Below are 13,947 nucleotides of genomic sequence, written 5' to 3'. Positions count from 1 at the left end.
GATGTTTTAATCAGCTGTTTATACTCTCATTCTTACGGCACCCATTCACTGCAGAGGATCCATTGCTGAGCAAGTGATGCAGTGCTATATTTCTCCAAATCTGATGAAGAAATAAATTCATCCACATCCTGGATGGCTTATGAGTACAATTTCAACAAGTTTTCATTTTTGGGTCAGCTATTTGTTTGAAATTATCATTAGCAATTAATCATGTCTATTATGTCTATTATTTCTTCAATGACAATGATAAATTTTATAGTACCCAGAAGCGCACACATCAATAACTCACATCAAAACTGTAACTCATACGAAGGCCAAATTGGCAAAATATGCATTAGTAGAGAGTCATATGAAAATATATGGCTTTTAGTCCCATTGAGAAATCAATCAACCAAAACAAATCCATACAAATCAGCATCTGTACTATCAACAAGATTTGAATGAGATGTGAAATATATATAGTATTTTTGTATTTCTAAAAACACCACCTTTGGTGGTCAAAAAAGTATACAGATTTAAAACATGAAGATAAATTATGAACATGAAAAAACTGCAATTCCACTGCACAGAAGTACAGAAAGAGTATATGTAAAGCTATAGCTGCAGAATAAGAGGTTACAGACATATGCAATATATTGCATATTATGATAATGTTTTGAGATTATTTTGGTTGATTGGTTTATCTCAGTAAGAGGAAAACATGTATGATCTCTTATGGCTTCAAACAAGGTGAACTCAGTAATTATTTTGAGTTTTCTGCTTGTTGCACAAAATCAATTTGACAGGTAAATCAGATATAAGCAAATCAATATCTAATAAAACACCACATCTAAAATGTGTAAAAACATTCAAATTTCACGTCGGCAAAGTACTTCAATCATGGGCAACAACTGCCAAGATACAGACATATTTAAACACTACATTTTAGGTTGGCTTTTACTGAATTTCTCAAGCAATCATCCAATCATTGAAGATTCTTTAGAGCATTTAACTAGTTTTTCAATTTCAATTAAACAAAACTGGAAATGCTAGCCTGTATTTTTCTTTTTTTCTACAATAGAAAAAAAAAAAAAAAAAAAAAAACTGAACCTTAATATTCCCCCATTGACAAAAATTGTAAAGCACATAAGTGTCCACCGCGCCTCTGAGAACAAGCATCAAATCCAATCCACCCTCAATGCAAAATGCATTAAGACGCAATGATTGTTTACATTCAACATTCAGTTAATTAATGATTTCTTTTGAACTGAAATTAAATTACTAAAAGCTGATCAAAAAATTAGCTAGTAAATTGCTTGATTCTAGTGATTCAGTGGACACTGGAGTTACAGTACACAGGGTTGGACAAATAATTCACTGACTAATTATACTTTTGCCCTTCCGTTAGTCACAAGAAAAAAAAAGACAACATAAAACATACTGAAGATGTGATTTCCTATTAAAACATTAGTTTGTTTCTTACTATAGCCATATTTACAGGTATTTCAACCCGTTTTAGTACAAAATCTTACAGAAATATTAGCAGTTTTACTTTAACTAGTCATTAACACATGGACATTCTTGCACTGAACTTGTGAAGTATATTACAGTTTAGTTTGTGTTTGGAATGACAATTATTAGTACCTGTAACTATCACAAAAACAAGTTTGTCCAATCCTGTGACAGCATCTTATAAAGCACAATACTGAACAGAGGAAAACGGGTGTGATTAATACCATTACTTCAGAAAAACCTACACAAATAACGTGGAAAAACAGTCATTTCTGCAGACAGATGGGCACTACATCCAGAAATCCCAATAAACCCCATGGAACATGGCACTACGCATGGAGCAAATGCTTTAAAATCCTTGAATGCACATAAAAATCTCTATTCAAAATCTCTAGCCTGATCTAAAAATGCACAGTTTAGGAAAAAAAACCATGTATTAGAAGTGCAATGTAATTTCTGAATTTATAACAGTTGAACAAATCAATAAAATCCACATTGTGCATCACTATCTTTCCCTGATTACTGCAATTATAGGTCGTACAGTTGTGAATACAGAGAAAAATAAAAACAAAAACAAACAGCCACCTGAATAATTGGCAATTTTGTGGCTATGAGGCCAGAACAACAATTTGGGCAGCTACCAGAACTACATTAAACAAAATTGACAATGCAGTCGGGCATTTACAATCGCTTTGCTAAACCTGAGTTGCAGTTTTAGTTTTTTTGGCTCAATGCATCCAAATCAAGTGTACGTGAGGTCACTCACAATGCATCACACGTTATTACAGCGTCCTCAGCATTTACATACAGATTACGCACAAATTTACATTTACGTACAAATTTGGCCTGTAGGAAACACCGTCACACAGCAGAGCTATGAAGCAACACGTCAAGACAGTGACAGTCTTTAAAATCAGTTTGAACTGAGGACATGTGCTGCATTAATTTAAATACTGATAGTGAAAATATTTATTAAATATCTGTTGCACATTAAATCAATACAAACATGAGTGTTTACCAAGAGAATAAAAACAACAACAAAAAAGCGTAAAAATGCTAAAAACTTTCACATGTTCCCTTTGGGAAAGCAATATAGCAGTTCTTCTCCATTCATTAAGCACTTAAGGAGATATTATAACAGTATGAAAGGCGCGCTTGTTCTATTCGTCCAGTAGCTATACATTCTGCCATTGAGCAGCTGTATTTTTTTACATTTAAACATTTAAAATGGTGAAGAACTGCTACATCCGAAGCATCTAATAGGGTGTAACATTAACAAACATGGAAAATAAATGAATAACGAATTGATGTGAACAAAGAAAAACGTCAAATTCAGATAAGAAATGAGTTTTAAAATGGAAGTGTTTGACTAAAAACCTGCAAATATGACTCTGAAATACTAGTAGGATGCACAAAATGACCCTTTACAGTAAAAATACATTTAACTGAAGACATTCAGAATGCTTTTCCTTCAATTATACTGTACAAATGTGTTCAAGACTGTACCATACACAAAGTGAATTTGCCTACACCTTGACAACTCAACCTGACATAAGGCTACAGCTTAACGTTTTTAAATGCCAAAGCAGATCAATTTGACTCCATTCATTTGCTTTTCACAACAAAACACAAAAAGGAACTAAACACTAGAACAACCATTATAAGTCAACATCAAATCTGCCTACAGGAATGTCAATGCACAACCTGAGAAACATGATTTTGCTCATTTCAATGTGGGATAAAAACATTCTCTCATCAAACCTAAACCAATTTTTTCTACACATTAAAGGTGGAATTTATATTTCATAATTGCAACTGTAAAGACATGAAATACATACTGAATTTCAATTTTTTTTGGCAAACATTTAGTCAATTAGTCAAAATATGATAAGGGAAACGTTGTTTGACTTCACATCGAAATTGGCATAGTATCAAAACTAGCAGCAAAATGGACATAAGTGCATTTTAAAATGCAAATGCATTGATTTTTTTTTTTTTTTTTTTTTTTTTAATAAAATGTTGCAATACATATAAAATACTTTTTAAAGACAAATTGGATATCATCGACACAACTGTGAGACAGTTTATGGTTGCTGGAGCGGATATTGCACATTAAATGGCTTCAAGACCAGGTACACAAGTTTTAAGGATCAGCGTACTCAGATCACGCTACATTCGTAAAATAAAAAGGAAAAAAAAAAAAAAAAATAGATTAGCTGTAGGGAAAAGTGACAGTACTTGTTATTACATTGTAGATTCAGGGACTTACCTTCTCCGATCACGTACCTGTGATCCCGACCGCTGCCGGATGAGATGCATGAACATCTAAATCCTGAAGGAAGAATTAAGAAAGACAAAGACAGAGAGACAAACAGGATACACACCTTCCTCTCCAACTAACGGCGGTACTCTCGCTCACGTTCTCTGTCTCTTTCGCGGTCACGGTCACGCTCGCGCTCGCGGTGACGGTCCCTCTCACGGCTGCGCTCCCTGTAATAGTCTTCGTGTCGGTCTCGGCTGCGAGACTTGCGGTGACGCTTGTCACGAGAGCGACTGTGGTCCCTCTCCCTGGATCGTTCCCGCCTGCTTAAGGTCGAAAAGCACAAAAGAAAATGTGAAACCACAAGTAATACTAGTGCAACACACCACATAATTTTGCAATGCACCGAATAAATTTGCATTTTTACATGCAGGAAACGTTGGAATACATCAAATAATTTTGCATACATAACTTTGCATGCATCAGTTTTGCATTGCATAAATTTTACATACATGAAATAATTTTACAAAACATGCCAACTTCATACATTGCAAAACTATCTGATGCAATGCAACAACTGTGCATGTGAAATTGATGCATTGCAAAATTATTTGGTGCAATGAAAAAAAATGAGTGCACAAATGCATGTAAATTAATTTAATGCATCAAATTTTTCATTCACTGCAAAGTTAATTGATGCACTGCATAATTTTACATGCATTAAATTTTGCAATGCATTAATACAAAACACACTGCACCAAATAATATTGCAAAGCATTAAAACTTTACATGCATGAAATTTTGCAATGCATCAAATTTTGCAATGAAGCAATTGTGTGCATTGTTTTAAACCGAAAACGTTTAATTGAATACACAGGTTGGGACTGTATCTTTTTAATCTGGATTATTAGTCAGACTTTTACCCACTCCCATTACTTTTTGTTAAATCAGCAGAAAAGTGACCTAAAAAGACATTTTACTCATGCGCACAATGGTGCACCCCTACAGCAAACACAAAAATGCCATGTAGATCCACAAGATATTTACCTTGACGCAGAGCCATAGGATTTTGACTCGATTCCATGCAAGCAGTCCTGCAATGAGCTAATGAGAACTTTACAGCGGTCATCAGCAGAAACCTTCGACTGCTTGATCAAAGAGATGGCCGTCACCAGAGTCTCTATAGCACTGCCGTAATCAGCTGCAAAAACATAGCATGTTTAATTACCACCTGACAACCCAAACTAAACATTCATGCTGTGTGAGTGTGTGTGGTCACACCTGCACTTGCATCTGACACTGCCCTCGAGATAGCACTGCTGGAGATCGCCCTGTTACGATTCATGATCTCCTCAAACTCTGCTTCGCTCAGAGGAGCACGAGACGAATCCATGTCCCTAAAAGAGAAAAAGCAGATGCATTGAGACTTAGAGCATGACTCAGAATAAAACACCAACGCATCAGGGTCCAGATTCACACAGAGAGCAGCAATGCCGTTAGTGCTGAATCACATTGCATGTTAAAATTAGTGGTGCACTGAAATTTCTGCAACTGAAAATTTGCAGGATTGTTACTGTAAATAAAAACTGATTTCAGTGCATCACTTGTTAAAATTCACCGCAAAGTCGGCACACACTCAATGCACAACACACTCAAGCCAGAAAGGAAGATCCCGTTTCAGGATCCTGGTCTCAGCAGACGGTTACTTCACTAACCCTTGATCACTTGTATTGTGCAAGTGCTGGCCAGAGTTTTTCACATCAACCAAGCCCTCGTTTATCCAGGGCTCAAAGCCACATACTACAGGGAGTCTGAAGTTACTGAAGAAAGGCCAGAGAGGAAATTCAGGGTCAGTTTGAGGCCAATCCTGGAGTTAATGGTAAGTACCAAATCTCAATGTCTGAGATGTAGTTAAAAATAAGCTGTGTTTCAGAGCTAACAAAAAAATATATATATACATATTCTTTTAAAAATATGATTCATTATAAAATAATATTCTTTGTAATCATCAAATTATTAGAGGGGTCATCGGATGCCCATTTTCCAAGTTGATATGATTCTTTAGGGTCTTAATGAAAAGTCTATAATATACTTTGGTTAAGAATTCTCAATGGTTTTGTAAAACAACACCCTTTTTACCTTGTCAAAATCAGCTCTGCAAAAATCACCTCATTCTGGTCGAGGCGGCTTTAAATGTAAATGAGCTCTGCTCCCCCGCCCCTCTCTTCTCTCTGTGGAGTGACGAGCCTGTTTACTTTAACCGCTAAACTTCCTAACTACCACGTTATAAGGAAAGGTGATCGCAAAGAAAAAAAAAAAAAAAAAAAAACCTTATACACACTTCTGCTGTAAGTGAAGCTGGATCATGAATGATTCGCACAAACATAGACGGATATATGTAGATCGGGAGGCGCATTCCCTTCACAAACAAACGTAATCTACTGCATCTTCAGCGGCTCAAATGTCGGGAGGAAATGACAACCACTATGTTCATTATTACATCCAGCAACACAACACCTCAATCGGAGATATTCATGTCTAACTTAGATCCCTGCTCTGGCATCGACACAAAGAGGGCGGACTTTTCCAGCTGATCTGAGGTAAAACGCTCATGTCAATCAACTATTGTGGGAGCGGCCTCTGTTGGTGTGACGCTACATCGACAGGCATCTGAAAATGGCTCATTTTGAAAAATGGAATATTATTTTTACAGATTAATTAAAAACCACTGCATGGATTATCATCATTTTAGGGTAGATTTATACATACACTGCCAACACACAATGTTCAAACAACATGTAAAAGTCAACTTAGCATCCGATGACCCCTTAAATTATTGCTATAGTTTATTTGTGTTTAAAGTCATATCAGCAACAATGGCTATATTCATGGCATCATTAACAGTATCATTTCAACACAATTTACAATATTATAACATTTTAAGCAAATTACCTTACAAAAACATACAAGTAACTAAAAAATATGACATAGAAGAAAAAAAAAAGAAAAAAAAGAAAAATACTGCATAATAAAACAACTTAATATACAACTTATTTCATAATGAGCTAGAACACTTAACGTCTTTAATAATTAATACGTTACATTTATAAATTGTTATAATTGTATTGCCATAAGTTGATATTTAATATTTAGTGTTGCACATTTCACTAAAAATCATACAGTAAAAATTAAATACAATTTTTTTATATTTTCATCCAGCAACAATAACCATTTTTACTACTACTATTATTATATCATTATTACTATTATTATTATTGTTGTTGTTACTTGTTACTTTTTTTAATGTATATTTTAATGAAATTAGAGCAATTGTTATTTTGTGTTTAGTCATTTTATTTAGTGACTAATATAATATTTTCACAGTTATATTAAAACCCGGAGCTTGTTGCATGACAAAATATTAAAATGCATTTTAAATGTACTACTGCAAAATTGCATCAGGAAAAAAAAAATGCTATTAGATTTTAAAGATTGTGCAGACCAGTTTAACCAGGGGTGCATTTCCCAAAAGTATCATTAGCTATCTATGGTCGAGGTTCCATTGAACTCTACTGGTAAAGACAAAACGTGTGACCATAGTTGCTTTTGTGAAACGCACCCCAGTTCAGTTTCCACCAGTGTGGCCCGAGAACTCATACATATGAGATTAACAGTGCAGTGAAGATGAGGTGTTTATTACCTGCCACCAGGGCCATAGTCTCTGTCGTATGGGGGCGGGCGGCCGTACGGGTCACCCGGCGGTGGGCCCCTGCTGTCGGACGATGGCATGTTGTTGTTCCCAGGCGGTGGGAAGAAGGCTGGGTTAACGTGAGGGGCTGGTGGTGGACCTCCAGGCGGGGGTCCCTGCATGTGTGGTGGAGGTGCAAGGCCAAGTGGGGGTCCTAAGGGCCCAGGTGGGCGGGGAGGAAAGGGTCCCGGAGGGGGTGGACCCTGCTGTGGTGGAGGGGGGCCTGGGGGAGGCCCGTATCCAGGTGGGGGCGGGCCAGGAGGCATTGGACCCATAGGAGGCTGACCAAACTGACCAGGAAACATGACTGGTGGAGGAGGACGATCTCCTCTGTTAGGAGGACCACCGAGTGGTGGCGGCAGACCTTGTCCGGGTGGAGGGGGCCAGGGGGGCCCGGAGGCCCAGGTGGGCCTGATCGAGGGGGCGGTGGGCCTTGCATGCCTGCAAAGGGAGGGTCTGAAAAATTAACTTGACAATTAACAATTTACATTAATGAAAGACTCCCAAAATTTTGTCATCTTTGACCTATAATAAATACTTTAAATTCCTATGAAATTTTAAGCTGATATTTCAATCATTTAAAAACATTTACAAGTTCATGGTTCTCTGACGTTCAGTAATGATCATTAAATAACGTCATTTTATTAATAAGTGCTTTATTTTGTAATTTTTTTAGTAAGTTATTTGATTATTACTTTTTTACTCAGTGTTTTTTTTTCTTTTATGATCAATTTAAAATTACTAGCTTTATCAACTTAAAAACACTTCAATTCACTCACAATTACAATATCAAGGCAATAATCAACAATAAAAAATGAATAAAAAAGGCTGTTTTTGATTTAATTAATGTTTCCATTAAAGTGGAAAACAAATTAATGACAAATTAAAACAAAAAGAAAAAAAAAAAAAAAAAAAAAAAAAAAAAATTTCATAAGGCTCTAAAAACGTAACCTTTCCTATTTTCTACTTTTTTTTTTTTTTAACGTACATGTTCATGATTTCAATTAAACATGCTTTTTGATTATCAAAATGTAATTTAATCATTAAAATGGAGAAAACCGTAAAATTGAGAAAAATGTTTTAAAAAAAATTAAATGCATTAAAAAGGTTAAAAAAAAAAAAAAAATTCAAATTCATTTTTAAATACCCGCATAACACAGACACATTTATAAAAAATAAGCATATAAAAGGAAAAACAATAACCCTGGTAAAACATTTCTAGGGAGGGAAGTATTGCACCTTATGGAAAACTTCATTTCTGCCCTTGTCCTGCTACAAAGACTCATACCTGGGAAGTGTGGTGGAGGTCCACCAGGTCCAACGGGTCCAGGAAAGCGGTCTCCTCCCGGGCCAGGTGGGGTGGGAAACCGGCCTCGATTCTTCCCGAGTGGGAATCCACTGCGAGGTCCTGAGCCTGGAGGCCCAGCCTTCCCCTCTCCAGACATCTGCCCGGACTGTGTGCCTGAGTGGACGAAAACAAACCATAAAACAACTGCAGGCAAACACACCAGCAAGTTCACTAAACTCTGTACAGAACTCTGTGTTGAGTTGTTTTTTTATCAATACCCCTCTCACTTTTTCGCGACTGCATCTCAAACTGGCTGAGCGACTGTTTGTTGCAAGGGGTGACGATGGGGTTTTGTCCATGCAGCTCCCGTTTAGACAGCAGATCCATCAACTTCCTGGACGAGGAGTCTGAACCCACGCAGACCAGAGCAAACCTGTTGAGCACAGAGCGCATGAGAACTCATGTCTGACTATTATATCTATAAAACCATGTTGCTAAGAGCCAAAGAAGGGCTGATCTGTACATTAAGATCAACCCAAAAAACATTTCAGTCTTCACATACCCTTTTGACTGCCCATTTGCTCGATTCTCAAAAAACTTGATCTCCAGCACATCATTGATGCCGATTGAGCGAATAGCATCGGTCAAATCTTCATCAGTGGTCCACTGTAAAGAGAAACACACAACATCAACAATATGAACACTGAACTGCTTTACATTTACCTTATGGTAAAACCAAGCAGGTCTCAGTACATAAACATTACAAAACTATTTATGGGTCAAAGACAAGACGGACCCATGTGAGGTTGCCAATGTACAGAGCTATTCTTTTGCCAGTGTAGGTGTAGACGACATTCGGTGGAGCTCCTTTGTTCCCCTCGGATCCTCCCGGTGCAGGCAGGGTATCCAGGTAATCCCGGTCCTCAGGTGCGTCGCCGTTGTTGGCAGATGGTGAAATGACATCATCATACAGGTCAATCTGTTCATGAACAGGATAATCGGATTCCTGTGGAAGCAGAAAGACAAGCACACACACGTTAGAAAGATTCACAGGACAGGCCAATGTTATTTTAGCACCACTGAAATACGATTACTATTATTGACATACTAACAGATAGGTTTTCTGGTTCTAATGAATTTTGTTGTGCATGTTTTTTTTGTTTTTTTTTAAAGAAATGTACTTATATAAATAAATGAAAAAAAAAAACCTTTATTTATATTCTAATTTTTTCCCCAATCAGTTCAGATTTTAATTGTAGCTAAAGTTGTATTAATTTTGTTGTGTTTTTGTCATTTTTATTAATTTTGAAAAAAAAAAAAAAAAATTATCTATATATATATATATATATATATATATATATATATATATATATATATATATATATATATATATATATATATATCTCATTTATTTATTTATTTATTTTAATTTTACTTAAAGATTAAGGAATTTTGTGGCGTGTTTGTCATTTTCATAGTTTCAAAAAATAATTCTTATATTTTCAGTTTTTAATTTGAATGTTTCAGTAATTTGGTTTGTCATTTTATTAGTTTTTTTTTTTTTTTAAATGTCTACATTTTGCATTGCTTTTTATTTCAGTTTGTTATTTAGTACATCAAGTTAAATTATGAAAGTGAATAACGCTGGCAACTAGCTATAATTTATTTTTTTATAACTTATATATTTTATATATAACTTATTTTGTAAATACTTAAAGTATTAATTTTTATGGTTTAAGTTAACCATAAAATATATATATATATATATATATATATATATATATATATATATATATATATAAATACTTTTTATGAAGGTACAATGCATTATAAACAGTTAAAAATACACAAAAGGAGAAACTTTTAAAAATGCAAATATCTGTTAATAACAAAGAAAAACTTAATCAATTAGTTTCCCTCATGGCCTGATTTGAACTCCTGCTTCCAAAGCTAATTTGCATATTAACACATACGGCCCAGCGTCACGTCTGTGCAAAAGTAAAACATGCATAATCTTTCAAGCACGTTAAGAGTCTCTGATACTTCCTAAACACGTTTGAGGCTGGATTTGTTAATCATAAGCATTGATCTCTCTGACTGAAGCGATATTATTGTGTCGCCATCGGCCTGCTGTAGCTGCACGAGACCAAACAATGCACGCACACGACGCAAATGATCACATTTCGCGCCACAGCCCCTCGCTCCAAATACAAATATTAACGTAACACAGCTATTATTTTGATACTTCACAAAAATAAGATATGTAACCGACTTAGCTTTTATATTATTGTTTACACAGAAGCTGCTCGCTAGTTAGCTAACGTTACTACAGACAGCAGACGCCCTAGTAAATCCCCAGAGAGCGCTGCATGTTTCCATGGGCTTCTTTACAATCTGTACGTGCAACACGTAAAATACTTATTATTAAGCAAGTGTAAATGTTAAAAATGAACCTAACCTGGTTAAATTCCTCTTCTACGTCGGCGTAAATATCGATGTGGTCAACACCGTCCGCCATTTTCTGCTTCCCTCCTCCTCCTCGGTGCTCGCGCTGCGCGTAAAGAAGAGACGCAGCTACGTCAGAAACACCCGCCCAAAACACTGGACGTGCTGATGAGCGATACACAATTTCAAAATAAAGCGGCATTTTGAGTCCCTTATATTCTTTTTCGCTAATGCTGTGTTAAAATGCACTTTATTGTCTTTATATTTCAGGTCCCGATGTATAAAAATAATAATAAAAGTTTCAAAAGTTCCAATTATGTTCCCTTCGAATTATTTTAATTTGTTTACCTGTCACCGTAAAAATCATTTACCAGATATTAGTTAAAGTTTTATTTTATACACGCCTTTAAGTGATTAAATTTTAATAACTATATTATAGCTCAGTTGTGACATTACAGCCCATTGTTTCAGAACAGAAACAAAGTTTTTCATCGTGATCATTAGCTAGGACTCTTAATTTGAAATTTTGACTCCCAACCGAAAACGGACGCCTGTGAGCGCTACATACAGAGGCTTTCTTCATAGAGAAACAAATATATTTTGTGCTTAATGGCTGTTCCGGACAGTAATTCCGTTCAGTTCGAAACTGTTCTCGTTTCGTAGAAGCCAATCCGAGTAAAACACTTGCCTCTCTGTGTACTATGTTTAAGAGGATGGCTGAATTTGGTCCAGATTCGGGGGGTCGGGTAAAGGTAGGTAGCGATCATGATGCTAATGCTGATGTTCAATTACAATAACATCGTTGGTGGTGTATTTATGTGTTTATTATGATAACTTTATTTTTTAGGGAGTGACTATTGTGAAACCTATCGTGTTTGGAAACGTTGCAAGATATTTTGGCAAGAAAAGAGAAGACGACGGTCACACTCATCAGTGGACAGTTTATGTGAAGCCTTACAGAAATGAGGTTTTTATTTCGTTTGAAGTGCTGCATATGAATGGTACATTTCACATTTAGTATACTAATGAAGTGTTATTTTTATTTCCCCCTGTTATGTCCAGGATATGTCTGCTTATGTCAAAAAAATACAGTTCAAGCTTCATGAAAGTTATGGGAACCCTTTAAGAGGTGTGCTGTTCAGTTTATCTTATGTTGTTATAGTATAATATCAAAATATCATGAGTTTAACTCACTCTTCATGTTATTTCAGTGGTTACGAAGCCTCCATATGAGATTACAGAGACTGGATGGGGAGAGTTTGAGATCATCATAAAGATCTTCTTCATCGATCCAAATGAGAGACCGGTAAACAGCATTAAATGACTTTTTTTCCTCTGTGTGTAAATTACATTTTTTTACTCATAGCACCGTACTGTTAGATGTGTTATTTATTTATTTATTTTTATTTACACTTTTTCTTTCTTTTCTTACATTTATATATTTGTCTATTCATTATTTATTTTATTTAAAACGGATTTAATTATATATATATATATATATATATATATATTTTTTTACACTGTTTTTCTCTAACCTGTTCTATAGCAGTGTATTGTAAAAAGTGCTATACAGACAGACATGAATTGATTTAAATAGCACCAGTCTGAAACCTCTGCATTAGTCTGCCTTTGGATGAAATGGAGCAAAAAGAGCAAAGGTTTGATGTTGTGGTGTTTTTGTCTTCAGGTCACGCTGTATCATCTGCTGAAGCTCTTCCAGTCAGACTCCAGCGCCATGCCGAAGAAGACCGTTGTGTCCGAGTTCTATGATGAGATGGTGCAAATTCAATCATAACAGCACAACTTGACATTACAGTAATAATACAATCTTTCCTAAAGCCTGTAATCTATTTCTGCAGATATTTCAAGATCCTACAGCCATGATGCAGCAGCTCCTGAACACCACCAGACAGCTGACGTTAGGTGCCTACAAACATGAGACTGAGTGTGAGTGCCTCACTTACCTTCACAGTTCCTATTATGTGAAAAAACTGTGACTTAGACAGCATAAATACTGGAGTTACAGCAGGTCTAATCATGTAAACCACACGTTCAGTTGCAGAGCTGGAGTTACGCACACGAGAAAAAGTGGAAGCGGCGAAGAAGAAGACAAGCCTGGAGATCGCAGAGCTGAAGGAGCGACTGAAAGCCTCCAGAGAAAACATCAATTTCCTGAAGGGAGAGATACGCAGACTGGAGGAGGAGGACCAGATGAAGGATCACTGAGGACCTCAGCAACGTCAGACGGCACCAGTGTGCGTTCATCAGCGTGATTTTTTTTTTTGTGGGACTGAACAATTCACGTTTCTGGTTTTAATTTTGACAGTAAGCTACCTGTTGTTCAGTTTTATTGTCCAGATCAAAACAGTGAATGTGTGGCAACACATGACTGCCTTTTCAACCTTTGTACTTCTCACTGTTTTTTTGTATGAATAAAACTTTTTTTTTTTTTTTAGAAACATTGTCAGATTATTGTCTAGTTTTCTTTTTTTTCTTTTTGACTTTAAAAAAAAAACATTTAGTTTAATAAAGCTATTAGTAAAGAAATATTAGAAATATATATGTGTGTGTATGTGTATATATATATATATATATATATATATATAAAATATACACAGACACACAGGAAGAGTTTATTTGCTACAACAGATATCAAATTTTCATTTCATTTTCAAAAATCATGATTTTTATGGTGTTGGCTGTATTTTTTACCTA

The 13,947-nt window shown here is 35.7% G+C and overlaps 2 protein-coding genes across 2 annotated transcripts; one reads left to right on the top strand and one right to left on the bottom strand.

The window, feature by feature from the left end:
• Positions 1-3,476: 3,476 nt before the first annotated feature.
• Positions 3,477-11,399, bottom strand: cpsf6 (cleavage and polyadenylation specific factor 6). The gene is given in 10 exon segments (XM_051107366.1): positions 3,477-4,077; positions 4,799-4,952; positions 5,033-5,148; positions 7,452-7,884; positions 7,887-7,940; positions 8,788-8,961; positions 9,075-9,220; positions 9,350-9,453; positions 9,584-9,793; positions 11,246-11,399. Coding segments are annotated over 10 exon segments (1,641 nt in total). The 5' UTR covers positions 11,306-11,399; the 3' UTR covers positions 3,477-3,887.
• A 371-nt stretch (positions 11,400-11,770) lies between these two features.
• On the top strand, positions 11,771-13,665 carry yeats4 (YEATS domain containing 4). Its single transcript, XM_051107090.1, has 7 exons — positions 11,771-11,984; positions 12,080-12,199; positions 12,295-12,361; positions 12,444-12,538; positions 12,920-13,009; positions 13,092-13,179; positions 13,289-13,665. The coding sequence occupies exons 1-7, from the start codon at positions 11,934-11,936 to the stop codon at positions 13,456-13,458; spliced, it is 681 nt and encodes a 226-aa protein (XP_050963047.1). The 5' UTR covers positions 11,771-11,933; the 3' UTR covers positions 13,459-13,665.
• The last annotated feature ends 282 nt before the right edge of the window (positions 13,666-13,947 follow it).

This window comes from Labeo rohita, chromosome 4, assembly GCF_022985175.1.
Source record: "Labeo rohita strain BAU-BD-2019 chromosome 4, IGBB_LRoh.1.0, whole genome shotgun sequence".
Lineage (NCBI taxonomy): Eukaryota > Metazoa > Chordata > Actinopteri > Cypriniformes > Cyprinidae > Labeo > Labeo rohita.
This window is presented reverse-complemented; position numbering and strand designations above follow the sequence as displayed.